The sequence below is a fragment of the Calcarisporiella thermophila genome, assembly GCF_041956535.1.
Source record: "Calcarisporiella thermophila strain CBS 279.70 unplaced genomic scaffold VTP21scaffold_3, whole genome shotgun sequence".
Taxonomy (NCBI): domain Eukaryota; kingdom Fungi; phylum Calcarisporiellomycota; class Calcarisporiellomycetes; order Calcarisporiellales; family Calcarisporiellaceae; genus Calcarisporiella; species Calcarisporiella thermophila.
Window position 1 is genome coordinate 641,354 of NW_027192193.1, and position 18,753 is coordinate 660,106.

General features: G+C 43.5%; 10 protein-coding genes across 10 annotated transcripts; 3 read left to right on the forward strand and 7 right to left on the reverse strand.

Annotated features, from left to right (window-relative positions):
- Positions 1 to 493: 493 nt before the first annotated feature.
- On the reverse strand, positions 494 to 1,241 carry VTP21DRAFT_7146 (uncharacterized protein; the record flags this gene model as incomplete). Its single annotated transcript, XM_069397855.1, has 4 exons — positions 494 to 610; positions 703 to 737; positions 800 to 813; positions 907 to 1,241. The coding sequence occupies 4 exons, from the start codon at positions 1,239 to 1,241 to the stop codon at positions 494 to 496; spliced, it is 501 nt and encodes a 166-aa protein (XP_069255373.1).
- A 103-nt stretch (positions 1,242 to 1,344) lies between these two features.
- On the forward strand, positions 1,345 to 1,629 carry VTP21DRAFT_7147 (uncharacterized protein; the record flags this gene model as incomplete). Its single annotated transcript, XM_069397856.1, has 1 exon — positions 1,345 to 1,629. One exon carries the CDS (start codon positions 1,345 to 1,347, stop codon positions 1,627 to 1,629), a length of 285 nt encoding a protein of 94 aa, XP_069255374.1.
- Positions 1,630 to 2,007: 378 nt separating this feature from the next.
- On the forward strand, positions 2,008 to 3,062 carry VTP21DRAFT_7148 (uncharacterized protein; the record flags this gene model as incomplete). Its single annotated transcript, XM_069397857.1, has 5 exons — positions 2,008 to 2,256; positions 2,325 to 2,473; positions 2,546 to 2,705; positions 2,771 to 2,896; positions 2,961 to 3,062. The coding sequence occupies 5 exons, from the start codon at positions 2,008 to 2,010 to the stop codon at positions 3,060 to 3,062; spliced, it is 786 nt and encodes a 261-aa protein (XP_069255375.1).
- Positions 3,063 to 3,288: 226 nt separating this feature from the next.
- VTP21DRAFT_7149 (uncharacterized protein) lies at positions 3,289 to 5,000 on the reverse strand (the record flags this gene model as incomplete). Its single annotated transcript, XM_069397858.1, has 7 exons — positions 3,289 to 3,354; positions 3,418 to 3,561; positions 3,629 to 3,732; positions 3,800 to 3,889; positions 3,957 to 4,245; positions 4,305 to 4,676; positions 4,824 to 5,000. The coding sequence occupies 7 exons, from the start codon at positions 4,998 to 5,000 to the stop codon at positions 3,289 to 3,291; spliced, it is 1,242 nt and encodes a 413-aa protein (XP_069255376.1).
- Positions 5,001 to 5,124: 124 nt separating this feature from the next.
- VTP21DRAFT_7150 (uncharacterized protein) lies at positions 5,125 to 5,587 on the reverse strand (the record flags this gene model as incomplete). The annotated part of the gene is made up of 2 exons (XM_069397860.1): positions 5,125 to 5,306; positions 5,539 to 5,587. 2 exons carry the CDS (start codon positions 5,585 to 5,587, stop codon positions 5,125 to 5,127), a joined length of 231 nt encoding a protein of 76 aa, XP_069255377.1.
- Positions 5,588 to 6,070: 483 nt separating this feature from the next.
- Positions 6,071 to 8,073, reverse strand: VTP21DRAFT_7151 (uncharacterized protein; the record flags this gene model as incomplete). The annotated part of the gene is made up of 3 exons (XM_069397861.1): positions 6,071 to 6,675; positions 6,736 to 7,296; positions 7,386 to 8,073. The coding sequence occupies 3 exons, from the start codon at positions 8,071 to 8,073 to the stop codon at positions 6,071 to 6,073; spliced, it is 1,854 nt and encodes a 617-aa protein (XP_069255378.1).
- Positions 8,074 to 8,894: 821 nt separating this feature from the next.
- On the reverse strand, positions 8,895 to 10,070 carry VTP21DRAFT_7152 (uncharacterized protein; the record flags this gene model as incomplete). The annotated part of the gene is made up of 3 exons (XM_069397862.1): positions 8,895 to 9,036; positions 9,093 to 9,340; positions 9,408 to 10,070. The coding sequence occupies 3 exons, from the start codon at positions 10,068 to 10,070 to the stop codon at positions 8,895 to 8,897; spliced, it is 1,053 nt and encodes a 350-aa protein (XP_069255379.1).
- A 1,364-nt stretch (positions 10,071 to 11,434) lies between these two features.
- On the forward strand, positions 11,435 to 11,733 carry VTP21DRAFT_7153 (uncharacterized protein; the record flags this gene model as incomplete). The annotated part of the gene is made up of 2 exons (XM_069397863.1): positions 11,435 to 11,529; positions 11,592 to 11,733. The coding sequence occupies 2 exons, from the start codon at positions 11,435 to 11,437 to the stop codon at positions 11,731 to 11,733; spliced, it is 237 nt and encodes a 78-aa protein (XP_069255380.1).
- Positions 11,734 to 12,046: 313 nt separating this feature from the next.
- Positions 12,047 to 12,307, reverse strand: VTP21DRAFT_7154 (uncharacterized protein; the record flags this gene model as incomplete). The annotated part of the gene is made up of 1 exon (XM_069397864.1): positions 12,047 to 12,307. The coding sequence occupies one exon, from the start codon at positions 12,305 to 12,307 to the stop codon at positions 12,047 to 12,049; it is 261 nt and encodes an 86-aa protein (XP_069255381.1).
- A 455-nt stretch (positions 12,308 to 12,762) lies between these two features.
- On the reverse strand, positions 12,763 to 18,636 carry VTP21DRAFT_7155 (uncharacterized protein; the record flags this gene model as incomplete). The annotated part of the gene is made up of 31 exons (XM_069397865.1): positions 12,763 to 12,861; positions 12,936 to 13,090; positions 13,161 to 13,288; positions 13,353 to 13,482; positions 13,546 to 13,708; positions 13,768 to 13,830; positions 13,887 to 13,948; positions 14,016 to 14,153; positions 14,224 to 14,287; positions 14,356 to 14,453; positions 14,529 to 14,652; positions 14,741 to 14,874; positions 14,944 to 15,104; positions 15,175 to 15,240; positions 15,316 to 15,474; positions 15,536 to 15,609; positions 15,674 to 15,786; positions 15,851 to 16,007; positions 16,070 to 16,185; positions 16,255 to 16,505; positions 16,566 to 16,785; positions 16,857 to 16,952; positions 17,018 to 17,146; positions 17,218 to 17,302; positions 17,360 to 17,480; positions 17,556 to 17,646; positions 17,707 to 17,895; positions 17,962 to 18,042; positions 18,113 to 18,194; positions 18,259 to 18,411; positions 18,475 to 18,636. The coding sequence occupies 31 exons, from the start codon at positions 18,634 to 18,636 to the stop codon at positions 12,763 to 12,765; spliced, it is 3,864 nt and encodes a 1,287-aa protein (XP_069255382.1).
- Positions 18,637 to 18,753: the final 117 nt, after the last annotated feature.

The window sequence follows — 18,753 nt, forward strand, 5'->3', positions numbered from 1 at the left end:
CTCTTTTTAAATAGAAAAAAAAGGAGACCAAAAGATAAAATGGAAGCAGAAGCTATTAGGTTGATTCAAAAGATATGTTGAATTAGGTAACCAATCAACGCTTTATTGCGTGATTGATCCAATTTTTTGACCATCGAGACTTCTGTGACGACTGCTTTTCCGAATTTGTCACGCTTGATTTCTAATTACCTTAAATAATTGAAAACTTCCGAGTAACGCCAGCAGAGTTTCGAGCTAGAGAGGCTCTGACACCCACCGCCCCCTGCAGGCGGGAGGTTAGGTTAAAAAACAAAAGGCAAGCTTAAGAACAAACTTGGGGGAACTTTGGTTTCGAGTTTGGTATTGATTGCCCTCGGATTCAGCACCGCCCTTCTCTCGGTGGAATTCCTTATATAAGTTGAATGCGCCCATCTTTCTCCAGGGCGGAAAATGGTTTTTTCATAATGATGCAGATGAAAAAGGGTTTGCCGTGGATGGAAATTACCGATTTTATTCAAACATCTAAACCCGATTCACGCGCATCTAAAAGTTTCTTGATGTGTAGATTGAGGAAATGCTGCTCTAGCGTGGATTTTGGCAGCGAATTTGCTCCACGCACAGTTCCAATGCACTAGAAATCGAAAAGGGGAAGGCCGGTTAATCGTCGAGTATACACCTGGGGAGCCACGTGGGGGGGTGGCATAGCCGGCCATGATTACATACCTTTGCCGATTTACACCAACATTGGAAGGGTTGGTCTGAGATTTGGAAAAGCAGATTAGTGATTACCAGTGAGCTGCTCATCAGGAATTGGACTTACCCATGTCCCATTCGCTGTCATTCGACCGAGCATAAAGAGAGAGAGAAAAAAAAAACAGAGTTTACGTCAGAATGGAGTAAGCTCGCCCACAGAAGACATCTGCTTACGTAGACGGATAGAAAAAGGTCAGCTGCTCACCGGCCTGTATGTCCTTCGCTGCTCGCACCTCCATTGCCTGAGTGTCAATAAAGCATGTGGGATCGCAGGCATGGTTCATGTAGACGAGATCGCTGTTGAGCTCGATGTGCTTGTCCTTGTCCACCTGGACGGTGGTGTACCGTTTTGGCCCTGGGGTGGCCGTGGTGATGGAGGCTACGAGATCTCCCTTGGCGAAATTCCGGGTCGCAACCAGGCCCGACTTGAAATTGCCGGGCGAAAACCGCACCTCAAACAGATGCGGATGAGTGGGGATGTAGTCATGCGATTGGTCGTTGGGCGGCATTGCTTTCGCTAGGGAGAGAGCGGCGGAAAATTTGCAGAGTCGGCGAGGGCAGAATGCCCGGCTTTAAGTGTGCGGAGTGACACAGAATCAAAAGGAGCTTCAAATGATAGGCGATTGTGCGGCTGTGGAACTTGCACGTGAAGATCCGTTGATAGGTGCCACTCCCACACTCCTGATTCTCCCACGCTGTTGCGATAATCGCCGTCGCCACCCCATGGCCTTGCGCCGCTCTTCCGTACAGGCGGCACGATGGGCTGAAGAGTCGTGGGCATGCGTGTCCCACCCGGTGAACGCGGCATCAGCTTCGGCCACGGGATCAGCGGCAATAAGCCTCCTGCCGCGCGTATTTAATATAATCCTTTTGGCTAAGCGATGGATTGATGCATGAAGGCCTCTCCAATCGACTAGAAGGGCATCGGAACCTTCCTATGAGATGAAAACCTAGTTTGCACCTCTCTTCCACGTGGCATTTATGGCACAGTGCAGCCAGGAACAGCTTGGCATTCAAACAGCATGAAATCGTGTTGTGCTCATGTTAGAAAAGTTTCTATAGGCCATAAACTGAATGGGTTGGCTTAAACTTCTCTTGCCCGAGGCTCTCTAACAAACACGCAGAGAATCTTTCACGCAAAAGCATGTGGAAGCAGGAAAAAGCAAACAACGGCCTAACTAGACTCTGCTATTTGTAACGATTGGGATTTGGGTGGCTTAAATTAATAGAGCGGTCCCATGTACCACGCTGTTTCCCACACTGTAACCATTCTCAATGTCGCAACTCTTGGTGGTAACGGGCGCGAACCGAGGATTTGGCCATGCATTTACACAGGTGTACGTAGAATCGGCGCGGGCCCGTAAGGAGCAAATATGTGTGGTTTTGATTGGAAGAAATGAGGAAGCGCTCGCGGCACTAGGCGAATCGCTTGAAACCCTCGGGGCAAGCTGCGTTGTGCTCGGAAGCGTAGATTTGGCGAACACGTCGACATTGCCTGAGAATCTTGTCCGAGTGAATGATGCAGTAATGTTTAATGTGTTAAGCAACATCCCTGTTTTTCCCCTTTTATAATTTCCTTCTCCGGCAAATAGCTCCGTAAGCATCCGCAATCATATTCAAAAGCAGTGTTCCTGCAAAACGCCGGGTCGCTCGGGGATCTTTCAAAGACAGTGAGACAGTATGATCTAAGCCTAGTTCAAAAATATTTTGACTTTAACGTGACATCGTTTTCTATCCTCTGGTAACATGGATGCAAACCATTTTCGACCATGGTCTGAATTCTCATATATATTATATGTGTTGGCTGCTGAAGCTCGGTGTTTATCGAGTTTATCCACGAACACAGCATACCATCAAGCACCATCGTCAATGTATCGAGCCTTCTTGCCGTGCAAGCCTTTCCTTACTGGGGACTTTACGCGTCTGCAAAGTCTGCTCGTGACCAACTCATTCGTGTCATTGCTCTGGAGGAGGTAAGTCATCTAGGAAAACGATCCACCTATCAGGCTATATAATGACGCTCATATCTCGAATAAAGAAAGAGCATGGCATCAAAACTCTGAGTTGGGCCCCTGGGCCTTTGGACAACGATATGCAGCAGGATGTTAGGTCAACCATCGGGGACGAACAGCAACGATCTATTTACACCAACATGCATAAAGAAGTGTGCTTCATTTTTTTTGGCCTCCTCGTTATTTAATTACTAATTTTGGTTGCACCTTCAACAGAGAAAGCTCGTCGATATGAAAGATTCCGCCAAGAAACTCCTGACCGTTTTGGACAGTAACGATTTTGAATCTGGGGCTCATATAGACTACTACGATGTGTAAGCGTGTAACGGAGGAGGACTACTGTTTATTCTTTCCAAAAAAAAAAACAATAAAACTGTATTTACAAACAGTTTAAGTTAATCAGGAGATGAGGTAAAAAGTAAAAGCCGACGGTTTTTTTTACGCTGTAGGTAGTATATATATTGGAGGGGAAGGTCTAATAAAGATGAGGAATGGAATGGGAATGGACAGGGAAATTTTTTTTTAAGGAGCGTGGTGGTTTCAGTTATCTTTTGCCATCATTGAATTTAGTGTGCTCTATCGCGTGGGTCGTTTCGTAGTCAATGTGCACCTATAAAGTAAAATTAGTATGTTTTACTGAGGGTTAGAGCCAATGTATGCACGGTCTACTCACGAAACAGCGCTCCACGTTCTCCATTTGTTCAACCAACTCCTGCAGCGCTTCGCCAATATCGTGGGCATAATTCAGGGGAGCATCGGGCGGTAGGACGATGTCGATTTCGACAAAAAGCCTTTCTGTAACATGATACGCTCGGACCTATGGAACAGCACATGAATACGTCAGCCATTAAGCTCGAGTCAGAGTGGTAGATAGAGTGACGAACCGTATCGACTTGCAAAATACTGGGGCTAAAACGATAGGCCATATAGGTGAATTGCTTAAGTTCATCAGGGCTCGCGGATTTTCCGCCCAGTTGCCGGATGTTTTCTTAATATTGACGCAGAAGGGATTAGCAGTCAAGAAGAGGAGTGCTGTGTAATAGGTAGGTATTTACCGATCAATACAGAGAGCCACTCGTAGATGATGTAGATACAAAGACCAATGGCACCTACAGGATCGAACCACCAGAGACGGGTTTCTTGGGCTGTAGAGCAAAGATAGGCACATGAGTTTACAATTCATACCCAGAGAAATGCTTCGCTGCCACTGACCTATGATGGGAAAAATGGTACTAGTAATATTAAATACCACATCGTTCTCATGATCTTGTGCAAGCGCCTGAACACTGGAGCTGCCCCGGATGGAACGACACCACAGCCAGAGGACTGCCTTGGATATAATATTTACAATGAGCAATACAATCGTGATGGTGTCCATTTGGAGTGCCTCGCTCCCTTCGTCAGGGTGTGCTAAGCGCTGCACCGACTGCACAAGCACTTGGGAAAAGGAAACGGCCACAATAACAGCAAACACGACAATGCCAAGGGGTTCCATTCTCGACTAAGAAAAGAGAGTATGAGTAAACAAGAAAGGTTCCCTAAGCATAGTCTATACCCTACCTTCCCGACAGGATAGCTATAATAGTCCCGATGTTCTATGTATCGAATGGTATAGAATATGATGGCATTCGAAAGCAGATCTAGAAAACTCTCAAAAGCCGAGGCAAGAATGGCCAAACTTCCTGAAATCAATGAAACGAAGATTTTGGTACCGAACATTACAAGATTGACGAAAAACGAGACGTTGATAGCAAGAGCAATGATAGTCTCAGATGACCGTTTTGAGCGGCGACGAATCAGCGGCCGATCGCTTCCGTCTAAAGTGGCCTCTTCATCAACGGCATTGTTTGTTTCTCCATTGTAGGTAAGGGCATTCGATCCATCTATGATGGCATCGATTGCGGCAAAGCTATCCAATATCTCATTTTGACGCTACAATAGAATCAAAGGCGAATTCATGTCAGCAAATGATGCAGTGGAAAAGGCACAAAAGAATGAAGTGGATAAGCAGGCACACATGGAGCCGAGAGGCCGGCCTGGAGAAGAAAAGGATGTGGAGCGAACATCCAACTCCATTACCTCATAGAACTGTCGAACTTTTTTATTTTTGATTTCGCGGAGCTCCTCTTCCGATTTCCTAAACCGCTGGAATTCACTGGGGGGGGGAATGATGGAGGTTGGTAAGGAGTAGGTGGAGGAGCTGTTTCTACCGTTTGGATCGTTGTTGGTTTGGGAAGGGAATGTGTTATATGACATAGTTTTGTTACTGGGAAGACCATGAAAAGAGGGTGTGTTTAATAATAAAAAAAATCGACCGCGGCAAATTGAACACAGCCTAGCCATCAGATATAAATCAGCTCAGGGCATACAAATAGAACCTTCACTGGAATCCGCCAGAAAGTAAATGAGTTGGTATTTCTAAATTCGATCCATCCGAGTGTAAGCTCTCGCGCATCAGCTGGTCGTGGCTTTCTTTCTTGCGGTCGATCAGCTGGTTGAATCCCTTTAAACACCCTGGGTCGCCGGCGTCTGATGCTGTCTCGGCTTTGAGAGGTGTCAACCCTATAATTCACCATCAATCGTCCCGATGCCTCATCCCACCAGTGGCAGGCATAACATTGCAAGGCGCATTCGATTTATTGGGGTGAGCGTTTCCATTCTAAGCCTGACTGCTGTATGTTTTTTTTGACATTTTTCGTGTTTAATTAAGCTGTGGAATCGACAGCGTGGAATCCTGATGGAAAAAGAAAAATCCATGGCAATCGTAGGGCGTCTAAGGCGCTGATTCAGATACTTTTGAGAGCATGCAGAAGTAGATCAGGTACGGTATGCCGTGCATGCATTGGGGCGTCAAGAGTGGGTCTGCAGAGATTAGGTTGGGATTTGATATTTATCCGATTACGGCCAACCCTCTGCACGCAATTCCTGTCCAACTACCGAGAGCATTGTGTCACCCCTGGAAAGGAATTTCAATTTTCCTTTGCAGATGTCGCGCTAGCGGGGCCTCCATTAAAACAAATCTATTTTCAATAACCTAGAAGAGGATCCAAAGGATATATAGGGGTTTACATCAAGGCACTTGGAGCTAATGAATCGAAAAAAATAAAAACTAGATGATAAGGTGACGATATAAGCTAAAGGAATAATATCGGAGATTACCAATCCCCCCCTGAATAATAGGAGAGACGGGGCCTAAATCAAGACACAAAAATTACATTTATACTGAGGAGAATAAATAGTACTAAGGTAGAAAGGCGGGGTATCTATATTACGGCCTGGATTACACGAAGATATAATTTGTTCAATAAAATAGGGTGTAGAAGCAATTAGGGTTGCGCTTGTATAATATAGTTGACCACGCTTCGATCCAGGTATTGGCTCACGTCGTCGTATTCCTTATCCGCAGTGGACCCATTGGGAGCGCTGTGCTGGGGCGGAGGTGGGGGCGGACCATCTTGATCACTTCCGAGATAGTCCCGTTGCCAATTCTCAAAGTAGGTGTTGTCCGACACCATGCGTCCCTTGCCTTTGAAATTAAAAGTGGGGCTGCGCGGGCTGCGCGGTGTAATGGGGGAGGACACCCCCGTATAGGATGACGAGGAAGGGAACGATGGGGATACTGGAGGCGACTGCTGCGATACCGACTGCAGTTGTCGTGGCTGCTGCATTAGACTTGAGAATGCGGCGCTAAAATCCTCCTGCAATTCACTCGCCTCTGCCCTACTAATATTCGAGTGGGCAGCAAGCTGGTGTTCTGGAGCCACTGTCTCACCGACCAGCGGGACCAGCGCATTCCACCAACGTAACATTTCTTCGCGGTTACCCGCGCGAAGCACGTATTTAGCATCGCGTGAGATAAACGCCCCAGCTCCGTACTTCTGCGCAACTATTTCGATAGAATTCTCAGGCTTTCCTGGAACAGAATGTGCACCTATTAGGAAGCGGGTTAATTTGGAATGAAATATAAACTTCACCCCTAAAAGAAATATACCTAAGGCGCACTCGGGGAGATACACCGATTGATCCGGCTCCAATAAATGCCCCGGGTCGTCTGAACGGAATTCATGCAGATATCCTGAAGGGGTAAGCACGTAGTATCGCTCAAGCCAGCGTCCAAACATGGCCTTGCGCTCAAGGTGCCCTTTGAGGACAGGTCTTACGAAAACGTGGTCGCGCTGACTGTAGTAGATATCGTCGGCCACCTTGGGAGGGAGATTGGGGTTTAGGAGGTTGCGGCGATTGCGCTCCTCGAAAACCCTCCACTCTGCTTGAGGGTCTAACTGCTCCGAAGCACGAACTGCGTCTTCCATCGCAATTTTGACGGGCTCTTCGCCGATGGCGAACCCTTCCTTACTTGAGAGAACAGCAGACTTAAGGCCGCCCACCAATCGACTCTCGGCGGTAGCCACGCGATCTTGAAGATTGGTGAGGGCACTCTGGATTGCATTCTCTTCAGCGAGCTCGCGGTGGATAGCACGGCGTACTGCGAGATGATCCAAATAGGGGTCACGTCTGCCAGCAGGTTGATTCTGGGAATCGCGAGCCAACTCCTCTACAAGCATAGTGAAAAAAAAAGAATGTGATAAAGGAATGGTTTAACATGACGATCGTATTATTATTAAAAAAAGTCAATCTAATTACCGGGTGCGTATTCAGCGAAGGCAATGGACTGAGAAAGTTCAAGAATACGACGTTTTGTGCAGGCTCGAAGTTCAGCAAGTTGATGGTTCGTTAACAATGCGTCACGACGGATCCGCTCCATAGGTGGTTTTACTTCCTCGTTCTTGAGCCGGGAAAGCTCTCGGAGGATATTTTCTCGGAAATAGGTTGCACGACGCGAGTGTGCAGCGGCCTTAAGCCGGGTTACTTGGCGTATAGAGGCAAGCATGTCTTGAATGCCTCCACATCCGGTGCCCGAAGCTGCCTCAAGTCCAAGTGGAAGAAACTCGTCTCCGTCAAGGGGCACTTCGATACGTTCTGCGGCACGGGTATATGCGCGAGCGAGTTTTTCTTCAGCATTGGCAATTTCTTCGTAATGTAAAGCGACAAGGCGGAGGACATATTTCCAGGCAGTAAGACGGCCATGGAGTAGGTCTACAGGGTGTTCACTCTGACGTTCAGTAGTGCTGCAACTCTTGCTCCTTATGCCCCCTCCTCCTCCAGTTGGGGGGCATATGCGGCGTGTTCGGCTCCTCCCTCGGGGAGTGTATGCCATATCGAATGAACCTCTACGCATCTGACGGTAACTGACTCTCTCTTGATTATGGGCCACCTCGCCGGAATCCAGATGGACAGCGTCATCACCATTTCTATTAATTGGGGCCGTCATTTTCAACGCAACGAGACGAGTAGCGAAACAATTCAAAGAGAACTGTGAAGCAGAGAAAGAAAAGGCGCACGGGATTTGAATCTCGATATATATACAAACAAGAGAGGTAGAGCGAGCTGGGCTGGTTGGTTTGGGGTTTTATTGAAAAATGGGTATACTACGCTTCGAGGAAAAAAGGCCAGCTGCAGCAAGGCTTTGTTCGTTAGCTGTTCGTATTCAGGCAAACCAATCAGATCCTCCTCACACGATCGCCCTCGGAAAGAGAGATGGTAGCAAATCAATTGCTCCAATCCCCGACGCGGTTCATACGACTGAGCCTGAGCCTCCTGTGTGGCAGAGCGAGTTTCAGAAGCGTCGTCATCTCTCTCAGTTTGTTGGATTTTTATTTAGTCATAGAAGAACTTGCTCATCAGCTCCTAGATGCGACAAACGACGTCGAGAAACGGGGTGTTGAAGGCTGTTAAAAATATTCTCCACCCTCAATCGGCGCAGCATGTCTTCCTGAAATCGTGAGTATATTTGAAGTTTACGAGTAAGCTATACTCATTAGATCGGAAGGTCATACTAATAGCATCAATCTTGGGCAATTATTATTTCCTCTGGGGAGGTGTGGCACCCAAAAGAGATGGAAGAGGCTATTTTTATGCTTTGAGTATCACAAATCACGTTTCGATTCCCTTTGAATTTAAATTTAAATTGTCCTTGCATTCTTCCCCTGTGTTTTCCGCAGAGTGCTCGTGCCTCGTGTTTATTTATTATGCAAGAGTGATTAAAGATAAGATACTATATACAATTGACATGCAAAAATAAAAAAAAGGTTATTAAACTTCTTCATTTTGCTTTTCGGAATTCTTGCTGGGCTTCCCAAGAAACACGGTTCCAATTATATCCCATATTGTCATGACCAAGAAAATCGTCATGGAAACCACTGAAAAGAATAATGAAGTGTTGTAGAAATCACACCTAAGTATCCCAGTTTAGTATTATTTACATGGCTTTTCAGAGACTAAAGCTCTTACCATCCTGCATTTCCTCCAGGTGAGCATGGAAATCTGGCGATCTGGACAAATGCGACTATTGACCAAAGTAGGGAAAACAGTGAATCGGCTAATAACTGCGCAGAGCGAGGGATAAGGCGACGATGCTTGAGCAATCGCAGCGCAATATCTAGCACTTGAGCTAAACTAGTCAGGATGGAAACGCTACCGACGATGTAGCTCACATACACCAGGGCAGGGGTGTCAAAAGGAATAGGTTGATTCGAACGCTGGCGATGATTACACAATGAATTAAAACCACAATACCTGAGAATTCCAATGTAAAGATAAACTTACCGGACCTGCACCCAGTATAAATCCTAGAGCACCAACACTACTGAAAAAGCATAGGGCCCGTCCGAGCAGTCTCCAGAAAAGGGGCTGGCGCCACATATCTACCATTTTTGATCCTTGATACTCACTATTTCTCCGAATCGGATCGTACTTATACTCGTTATCATTCGCCGGACGCGGACTTAAAGAATGGCTGGGCATGGGTGACGAATCTGCCTTCTCTTCTTGATCATTCTCGGACGCGGTAGATTGTGCTAAGGGCTGTAATGCCTGTATTATTGACTGTGAAGGCCGTGCTGGAGGTTGTAATGGCTGTGCTTGTGCCTCCAATGACTGTCTTAAAGGCTGTGGAGGCCGTTCTAGAGGTTGAAATGGTTGTGCTTGAGACTCTAATGGCTGTGCTTGTGCTGAGTACATCTCTTGTACGATATTTGTGCTGGTATGAGGAAGATTGGCAATTCTGGACGATGGAAAGGTAGATGGGCTTCCTATGACGAGGCTCGGCCCAGCAGCCACTCCGGATGTCTTATCGCTTAAGTGTTCAACTGTGATAGAGTTACGACCTCCAAAATGGGTTGGATCGGGCATCGATATGCTCCATGGGACTGAGGGTATCGGATTTGGGTATCGCTCTTCAGTTTTCTCCTCGTATATCGAAAAAGACATATGTGAATATCAATACAAAGATTAAGTATAGTATTTGCAAACCAATGTTGAAAACAACTTTCGTTTTCCCAAAGCTTGTACATTTTTATATGCCAAGTTTCGTTTTAAAGCAAAGGTTTTTTTTCTAGAATGCTTGATTTCTTGTATTGCTTGGCATTGTGTGCTCTCTCCTAGAGCTAATTCGGAAAAGACAAGGATTTGTGCAAGGGATTTTTTTAGTCCGCTTCGGAGTTATTTATAATCATTCTATATGATCAGGCATACAGTTTAATCTGGTGCTTTCCGTAATCACCTCCTATTAATATTATATCATGCTCAGGATACAAGAAAAAACTATTTGTACCCTTAAGAGTGGAATTTATCATGAGATAATGCCATGTTTGACTATAGAATATGCTTTCTAAAAATAGCCTATAAAAATGGCTCGATTTTGCTGCACAGCAAATGCTTTATATTCAGATTCATTCCTCACTCTGCTAAGAAATAGAGCAAGTTTAGTTTACTTTCTGTACAGAGGAAAAGCAAAATCATTTACAATTATTAATTTTTTGGTATTAGAATCTTCCATAAGGAATCTATCGTCATTCCCTTTAACTATTCAAATATCATTGGTGTCTGAGTAATAACCAAAGCGGATATTTAACTGGTGAATATGACAAAACGCTTTCTGTATGCATTCCAAGATGCACTGAAGTTGCGCTAAAATATATCCCCGCCCAATGCTGTATCAACTTTGGCTTTAAGGCAGAGCATGGAATACCTGCAATTGCAATCGAGTTTCCCGTTTATACACGGTATTTCTTTGTTCGTTACTTGAGAGCGCAACATCAACTCTCTCACTTTCATTTTCATCTACAAAAATCGATGCTACGTCGCTTCATTTATATTTCAAGAGGTATAGGCGAATAAAACCCTAAAGTCCAGGTAAAGCGAAGGCTGCCATATACCAACTGTTGCTGATCGGTATTAACTGCAGATTGATTAGAGGGTTACATCTCTCGAATACTTCTGTGCATCCTGCCGAACTTTCTTTTGGAATGGCTACTACATTGCATTTTCCGAGGTTTCTCCCATTGATTGCATCAATGAGCATGCATGCTATCCTCAAAACAGCTCCATAAATATCGCGGCTTTTTGACTAGTTTCTGCAATGATGGGACAAGAGCCCTTAAAAGCAAACGTGTTGATGTTTGCATTGCTTCTTATTAAACCTAATATGGATTTCAGTCAGGATGCAGCTGAATGTGTCACCAGAATATCTATAACCTCCATATCAAATTGATTCTTATTGCCCTAAATAGTCTATCCGTTTTATTGAGCCAATTTTTTAGTTTCAATTGCCTGGATCCTTTTGAAAGGGCTCAATGGTCAATGAATCGGAATCGCTACTTATATTCGCATTGGTGTGTTCATTGATCTTTGTGGCAGCATTCTCATGGTGTTTCTGCTGCGGAACTTGGTAAATAACCTAGAGATCTTCTTACCCTCCTTTAATTATTACCTGAAAAATTGTGCTTGTAGTGTGGGTCGTGATCTTCTTCGCTCTCTTGGATTGAAATGGTGTTTGCCTCGACATGAAAGGGTATCACGAATGCACCCATTGGCCGTGGATGAAGATGTAGAACTTTGGATAGAGAGTAGTCAGCGGCCGGATTCCCCTTGACAAATTTGTGGCTGTTCAGTGAATATCCTAAGTATATTTATTCTCCTTAGTAGAATGTTATTGTGCAAATGTTAATGCACGAAAACATCACTGATCTGGAAATTTTATTTCGCGGAATCTCTTTATTGCTTCAATATGCTTCTCATGATCTGTCTATAAATCATACAATGTTAGAATGGACCATATATTGATGTTAAAAAGAAAAAACTAATCGAAAATTTGCTCAATAATTCACTGCTGTTGCTTACAAGCAGGAAATGGTGAAATATTTGTGGAGATACATTCATACAATGGATGTAGTGCAAAACTAGAATTAAGAGTGAGTATACACTGTGTTTGAATCGTTGTGAGCAAGGAAAACGGGCCCATGTTCCTCGACGACGTTATCATATTGAAGAATTTGCTCATCTTCCGATGGATGCGGTAGTGGGTCTGTATTAGGCTGAGGCGTCTTAGTTTGCGAAGATTGAGAGACTTCTTTCCACGGTGTGCTTGGGATCTGATTATAGGATCGAATGGCGCCCAGGAGGCAGCGTTTATGGATTGTGAACGCGGACACGAGCTGTAGGCGCATTTCTAGGGCAAATGAAGATAGAACGGGATCAGGTGAGCTGGAGACTTGAATGGAGACTAGAGGAGATAAAAAAGTTGGAGGCAAGAAGAGCTAAAAGAGCCTTCTTATGCATTGACAGATGGGCGATGGGAAAAAAAAGGATGCGGTGTCCTTCCATTTCGAGATTAAGCCTAGTTGGATGCAGAGTAATTAATGAGAGTTGACGGACAGTTTTGGCCAATGGGTCGGGGGATTTCCTGCTTGCTTTCTAGAAGTTGGGCCTCGGGCTTTGCAGCCTAAAACCGCATCTCGGCCGCAGGTGGATCTCAGTGAGTAGGATTTCCCCGGCAGATACGCCGTGCTCTCTTTTGTTGGGTTTGTTGGGCCTGTGTTCGAATTGCATCATTCAAGTTTTCAAGCACAAAATGAAATTTATTCCAAAATGATAAACTATCTATATTCTTCCTTCCTTGGGGTTAGTTAGCGAGCGAGTGTTTCCATTTAGTCTCAGTCCATCGCGGCTGCTCCACTGGCTCATACACTTGAGGGGGAAGCGCAGGGCTCGTGGCATTAATCTAGGAGAAATGCGCAAAGCCGGTTGGTCTGCAATGGTCAGACAGAAAAGGAATGAACAAATCTCTCGTCTTACCGGAATTTCCACTGGCATTAATTTGAATGGTTTGAACACCTCCGGAACGCTTGTTTTCATCCGCTCCAGCAATTCTTCAAGCATGGTTTGGAGTACACTGGCCTTATCTTGTTGATCAAAGACAATAAGAGCTTTACAAAGGGACCCGACATCGGCTGCATTTTTCAATTGAGGTTCGTTAATGATCAAAAATTGACACATTCTGAGAATTAAGGGGAAACTTACATTTCATTGCGTCAGTTCGGCCCATCAGTCTTCTAAGAGAATCGACAAGGTATTCCTCCTCGTATATACTTCCTTTCTTACCACGCAATTTTTTCCGTTCTTCGCGGCGTCGACTCTTGCTGCTTTTGCTATAATATCCAGGAGTTACATAAATTGAATCCTATGCAATTCTGCAATATCAATGAAACTTACCCGCTCTTACCCGAGGCCGAGGATAGCTGTGTTGTCGTGGTAACAGCGGTATATCGCGTAAATTGGCTTACCATAGAGGTAGTGTCGGACAGAATGTCGACGTTATCCAGGGAATCATCGGGTGGGAGTTCTATAACACGGGTTAAATAACTATTAGTCGGAGAAATAATGAGAGATGAAATCAAGGAATCACCTGGCTCTTCCGCTTTCTTCTTGCGAATCTCCTGTAGCCGTGAGGTCTGCTTCTCAAATTGTTCTTTCATGTCTTGGATATCTTCGCTCATCTGTGCAAACCCTTCCACCAGGCCAGGCTTCACGTGTGTTTCAATCAAATCTTCGCGATTACAGCGCAAAGACTAAACATAAAGTGATGAGCCAACAGGATATTTGGACTACATTAATATGAAATCCTTACGATGCGAATAGATTCCTGCCACTGATAAGCTTTCAAGAGCATGGATACTGCTTCTTCAGGGTCCTGGAGAGAGTTCGAGTTAACGTAGAATTCAACTTATCAAGTGTGAGCTAGTTTACCTCAAGGTAGTCCAAAAGTACCGTCGCAGCGTCACGATATTGGCGTTTGTCATAGAGATGTGCTGGTGTAAATTTGGCGGGGGTTAAAGGCATATTTGATATACAGGATAATACCGAAAAGATATTTACCAACAATCTCGCGTCCAATTTCATTGATATTCTCACTGGTTAACTGTAAACGTTTTGCTAATGAGAAAACTTCGCGCCAGGCGCCGCTTTGCTTATACGAGGACAACGCACTGGTAAGCTCGCCAGCCAGTTCAAAGCCTTTACAAAATTACTCAGAAACAGTTAAGTGTACGAATAAAGATTAAAGTAGGTAGGTTCAATCTATTACTGATGGCCGCCTCTTCATATTTGGACTCGCGCATTTGACTTTCTCCATATGCAATAAGGATTCGCTATAATGTAGAGAGGGTTAATCAATATAAATAAATTCATTCTTAGCATATATATTAGTGATACATGCTTTTCGTTTCTCGGATTTGCCTGAATAAAGTTTAAGAGCCGCAAGATATAGATTGTGCTGTTGCATATACCGTATGAGCTCGTCAAAATGTTCCTCACCTAATGCACAGATAATAATATTCAAAAGGCTCGTTAGTAGCTCAATTATTCCTTACAAAGAATCAGCATCAATACCAGCCAAACTGAGATTGGTTAAAGCTTTGGTGTATCGTTTCAGGTAATCATCAATTCGATACCTCCGGTAATATTGTTCCAAACTTTGAAGCTCCTTCAAGAAAGCTAAATATTCTCGTGGATCCTATAGAATAGTAACCCGAATGCACGCAAGAAAAAAATCAATTAATTATACGCCAAAAAAAATCAAATTTAGGGACATGAGTACCAACCTTTTGAGATTGCTGAGCTACCATCAAAACGAGACTAAAGTCGTACATTCCAAGCGCGACATCATAAAGACTATCGGCGTCTACCAAGAATATCGCGTATTTGAGGGCATCTTCAGCTAAAGAGGGGTTTTCAACTACAATAAAAGGAATAATTGTTGTGATAATGTGCATGGAGCATAACGCATGAATTGCTGGTAGTATACCTTTGAGTTCTGCAAGAACTTCAAGTGCCGATTCAAGATCCGGGGGAGTTTTCCGCACAAATGCAGTAAGGATGGACTGGATGTATTTCTTCACATCTTTTGTTTGTAGAATCGATCGCACGGCATCACATATACGATTTATTTTGTCGGCACTTTCAGTTCTATTCGAAAAATAATACCATATTGTTCAAGACACAACTTCATGTCAATATTCTCATTCTTAGTACTTACTTCTTCGTCTCAGTTGGCGCTTGTGCAACCCGGAAAGGATAAAGAGTCGTGGTGACATCTTCATTTCTGGATAAAGATATAGCAAAATTAGAAGTTTGTGTTAGAAAAATAGCCCATCCAAAACATGTTAATTATATTTACCTCAGACTTGAGAGGAAGAGATTAAGGTGCTCGACTTCAGGGATTTGTGTCACAAATAAATCGATGTTATCCATAAAGGCGTCCAGGTTGTAATCACAAATAATGTTCATGTCGATCCGATGTTTGCGACATAAAACAAAAGCATCGTGATATTTCAATCTAATATTCAATGGGAGGTGAGTAAGTTGTTTCACAAAAATACAACCCAAAACAAATTTACTCCTCTAGTGCCCGTCTAACCAGTGACAGTACTAAAGCCCTAGGGGATATCGTTTCCAAATTGCCCCGAGGCATCTATTAAAAGAAATACAATGGGAGTAAAAAAAAAAGAGCTCAGAGACATCAAAAGGGCGCATACCTGTAGAACCAAATTGACTGCAGCCGGCACAGCAAGCACTATCCGAGAACCGCGCTCAACACGCCTGCTCATCTCATCAAATGGGAGGGATAGACTATCTACCAATTTAAACTCTGAAGATAATGGCAAATATACTGAGTTTAAAGCATTACGGTGTAAAAACAAACAAAAAAATACCATCTTCGCTGGAAGCAAAGGGTATAAATCGCACACGATGACTTGAAGTTGTAAAAATTAGGTAGTCGTTATGGATGAAAAACGAGTTGCACTCTGATGAGAGCAGTTTTTCATTGGCATAGAGTCGATTGCGGTTGTTTAATCCAATTACAACCATCTGGAAATCACATTTTTCAATAAGTAAACAAAACTCCTCTGCTTTAACTTTAACTAATATACCTTTTGTGTTGATGGATTCGGACCGATACGAGTAGTACCAATCCATTGGCAAACTTCAGGAAATTCATTTGAGGATGCGCATGGGGTGATTTCCAAATCATCCGCACTTATTGAGACTGTTTAAGAGATATTTTTAAATAAATAATCAGAGTTACATAGCCGCACCATACATACGAGTTGCCTACCTTGTGCAAGCGTGCAATCTGACATTTCTACCAAAGTATCATTATACGCCGCGCTATGATAGATGCGAATAGCTGGACTCGGGAGTGCGTATCTTTTAAAGTATTTAACGCTAGGGCCATTTTCCCACGCCAAATGAACAAGTACGATAAAATCTTGGTTCTTTTCTTTGTTCCATTGCAAGAAGATAATGGATTCCCTTCCCACCCATGCAATCTGACGTGGTAACGCAGCAAGTGATATATTCTCAAGTCTAAATCAAAAAATTTAGACAATGGAAGAATAGAGTGATTGAGGCCATGCGATAACTTACGAGATTTTTCCGAGTAGTTTGGGTGGATGTGCCGGTGGCGCTATATTGGCAGTTCTTTCAAAGAACAAAATATTATGGTCAGCAGTAAGCACAGCAATATCGTCGCCATCATTGGTCGTTCCAAACGCAACATGGGCAGCATTCGATCCGAGGTCAACTGTAAAAGCACTCATCGGTGGAGGGACATTCAGATAGCGGAAGGGAGTTAAAAGAAGAGAACCTACGGTAAGAATTAGTTAGTGATCCCATTTAAATTAACGTATCTAATTAAATTTGCAGCTGAATATTTACTCCCGTCAATGACTGCTACATGGCCGGAATTTCTGGATCCAAGCGAAGTGCTGACGAAAGTGTCCCAGCAATAATTAAATCGAGTATATTCTCCGTCTATAATGAGAAACCAAATTGAGTAAAGGTATCTGCAAATTACGATAATAAAAATGAGTTCGTACTCTGGGTTATAATATGCAAGCTTAGTGCATCTTCCGGGTCCCAAAGTAGGCCCACAATCGCACCAGAACTGTCCGAACAAAGCTCTTGTTTGAGATACCAATGATAGTTGTTCATGGTCCACAGTTGAACTAATAAGGGTGACCAAAAATAAGATATTAATTTTAAAATTTAGAATATATAAATGTATATATAAACTAACCACACGAAGTAGGGGAGCCATCGACGATCCTTTCAAGCCAAACAGCGAGAACGGTTGAATCACAATTCCAAGCAAGATCAACCACCTAGAAAATACAAGTTTAATGTTTCAAAAAGCAAGCTGCTTAACGATTTCCCCCGACCTTATGATCAGCGGCTTCTCGTAGGGTAAATTCTCCATGACGCAAGCCGTTACGTTCAAAGAAGCAAATATCGTGGCGATGAGGAAGTCGCTGGCTTGAAGCAATCAGGTTTCCAGATGGTCTATTGAATTTTCGAAAGTTAACATTTAAATGAATTTTGTATACTAGCTAAAAATGATTGTTAGAAAATATGTACCTCCAAAAAAGTGCATGCTCCAGTCGGTCTACGGGTTCACTTGTATTCTGCAGACTTCCTTCTCTGTTATATACTCGGATCACGCGCCTGTCTAAAAAAAATCTTTGTTATTAAAAATTAAATATAATAAAAAACTTTCAAAAATGCAAACTTTTTGTCTCGTCTAGGACTGAGCATGCGAAAAAAGCACCATCTCCTCTCCATGAAACACGTGGGCGTCTATCATCGTCTTCAGAAGCCATGAAAGCACTCTGATCGATCTTGCGTAAAGCAGCTTGTTTGCCCTCTGAGCCATGAAACTGTGTCTCTTTACGACCCCATCCAACACTAACACTCACAGCTACAATATCATAGTCAATAACACTGATTATTGCAGATCAGTTAAGTCCACAGGGGAAAAGCATACCCTCTCCGGTCTCGTTTGTGTGGATAGGAAATTCGGTAATTGTATCAAACTCTTTAGTCATTTCAAGTAAATTGCCATTGCCTGAGCGAAGGAACGTAAAGATACATGAAGTTTAATCGAAAATTTAAAGAGGGCATCTCTACAAATTTACCTGTTATTAGAACCACCAATTCTTCGTCTGGACTCCATTCCATTGCCAAAATACCATTTTCTACAGCGCCCATAACCTCAACCTTAAAGAAAATGTTAGGGTTCAAAACTCTCGAGCAATATTTTTCGTAAATAAGGGGAACTAACCGATTCTCCATGCGTTGGGGGTTCTTTGTGTATAAGAATAATATCGCCATTGATAAGGGCAATACAACATGCTTGCAACTCAGGTAAATACTTTAGCCCCACAATTCCGTCGTTTTCGTCTTGTAGAGGCAGAGTGCAAATCTCAGCAAGAGTCTAGTGATATGAAATAAGAGGATAAGTGCTCTATAGTTAATTGCATAAAATTTTTGGCAATACCTGCTGCGACAGCTTCACTACATGCACTGCTCCGTCATAGTCGGCAAATGCAAAGTAAACATCGCTGGTGTCTGTATCAATGCTTATATGAGCTTGCGAATCGATGGCCTGTCCATTATTGATCGCAGAAGAAATCTGCGAGAGAAGCGACAAACTCCTCATTGTAGAATGCTTCAAGCAAGTTCGAAGTACGAGCAAATTAATTGAAAATAAACAAGTCAAGGAAATATTCGTGACTGCCAATCGTTTTCTGACGTATATCGCGTATACTCGCGCCTT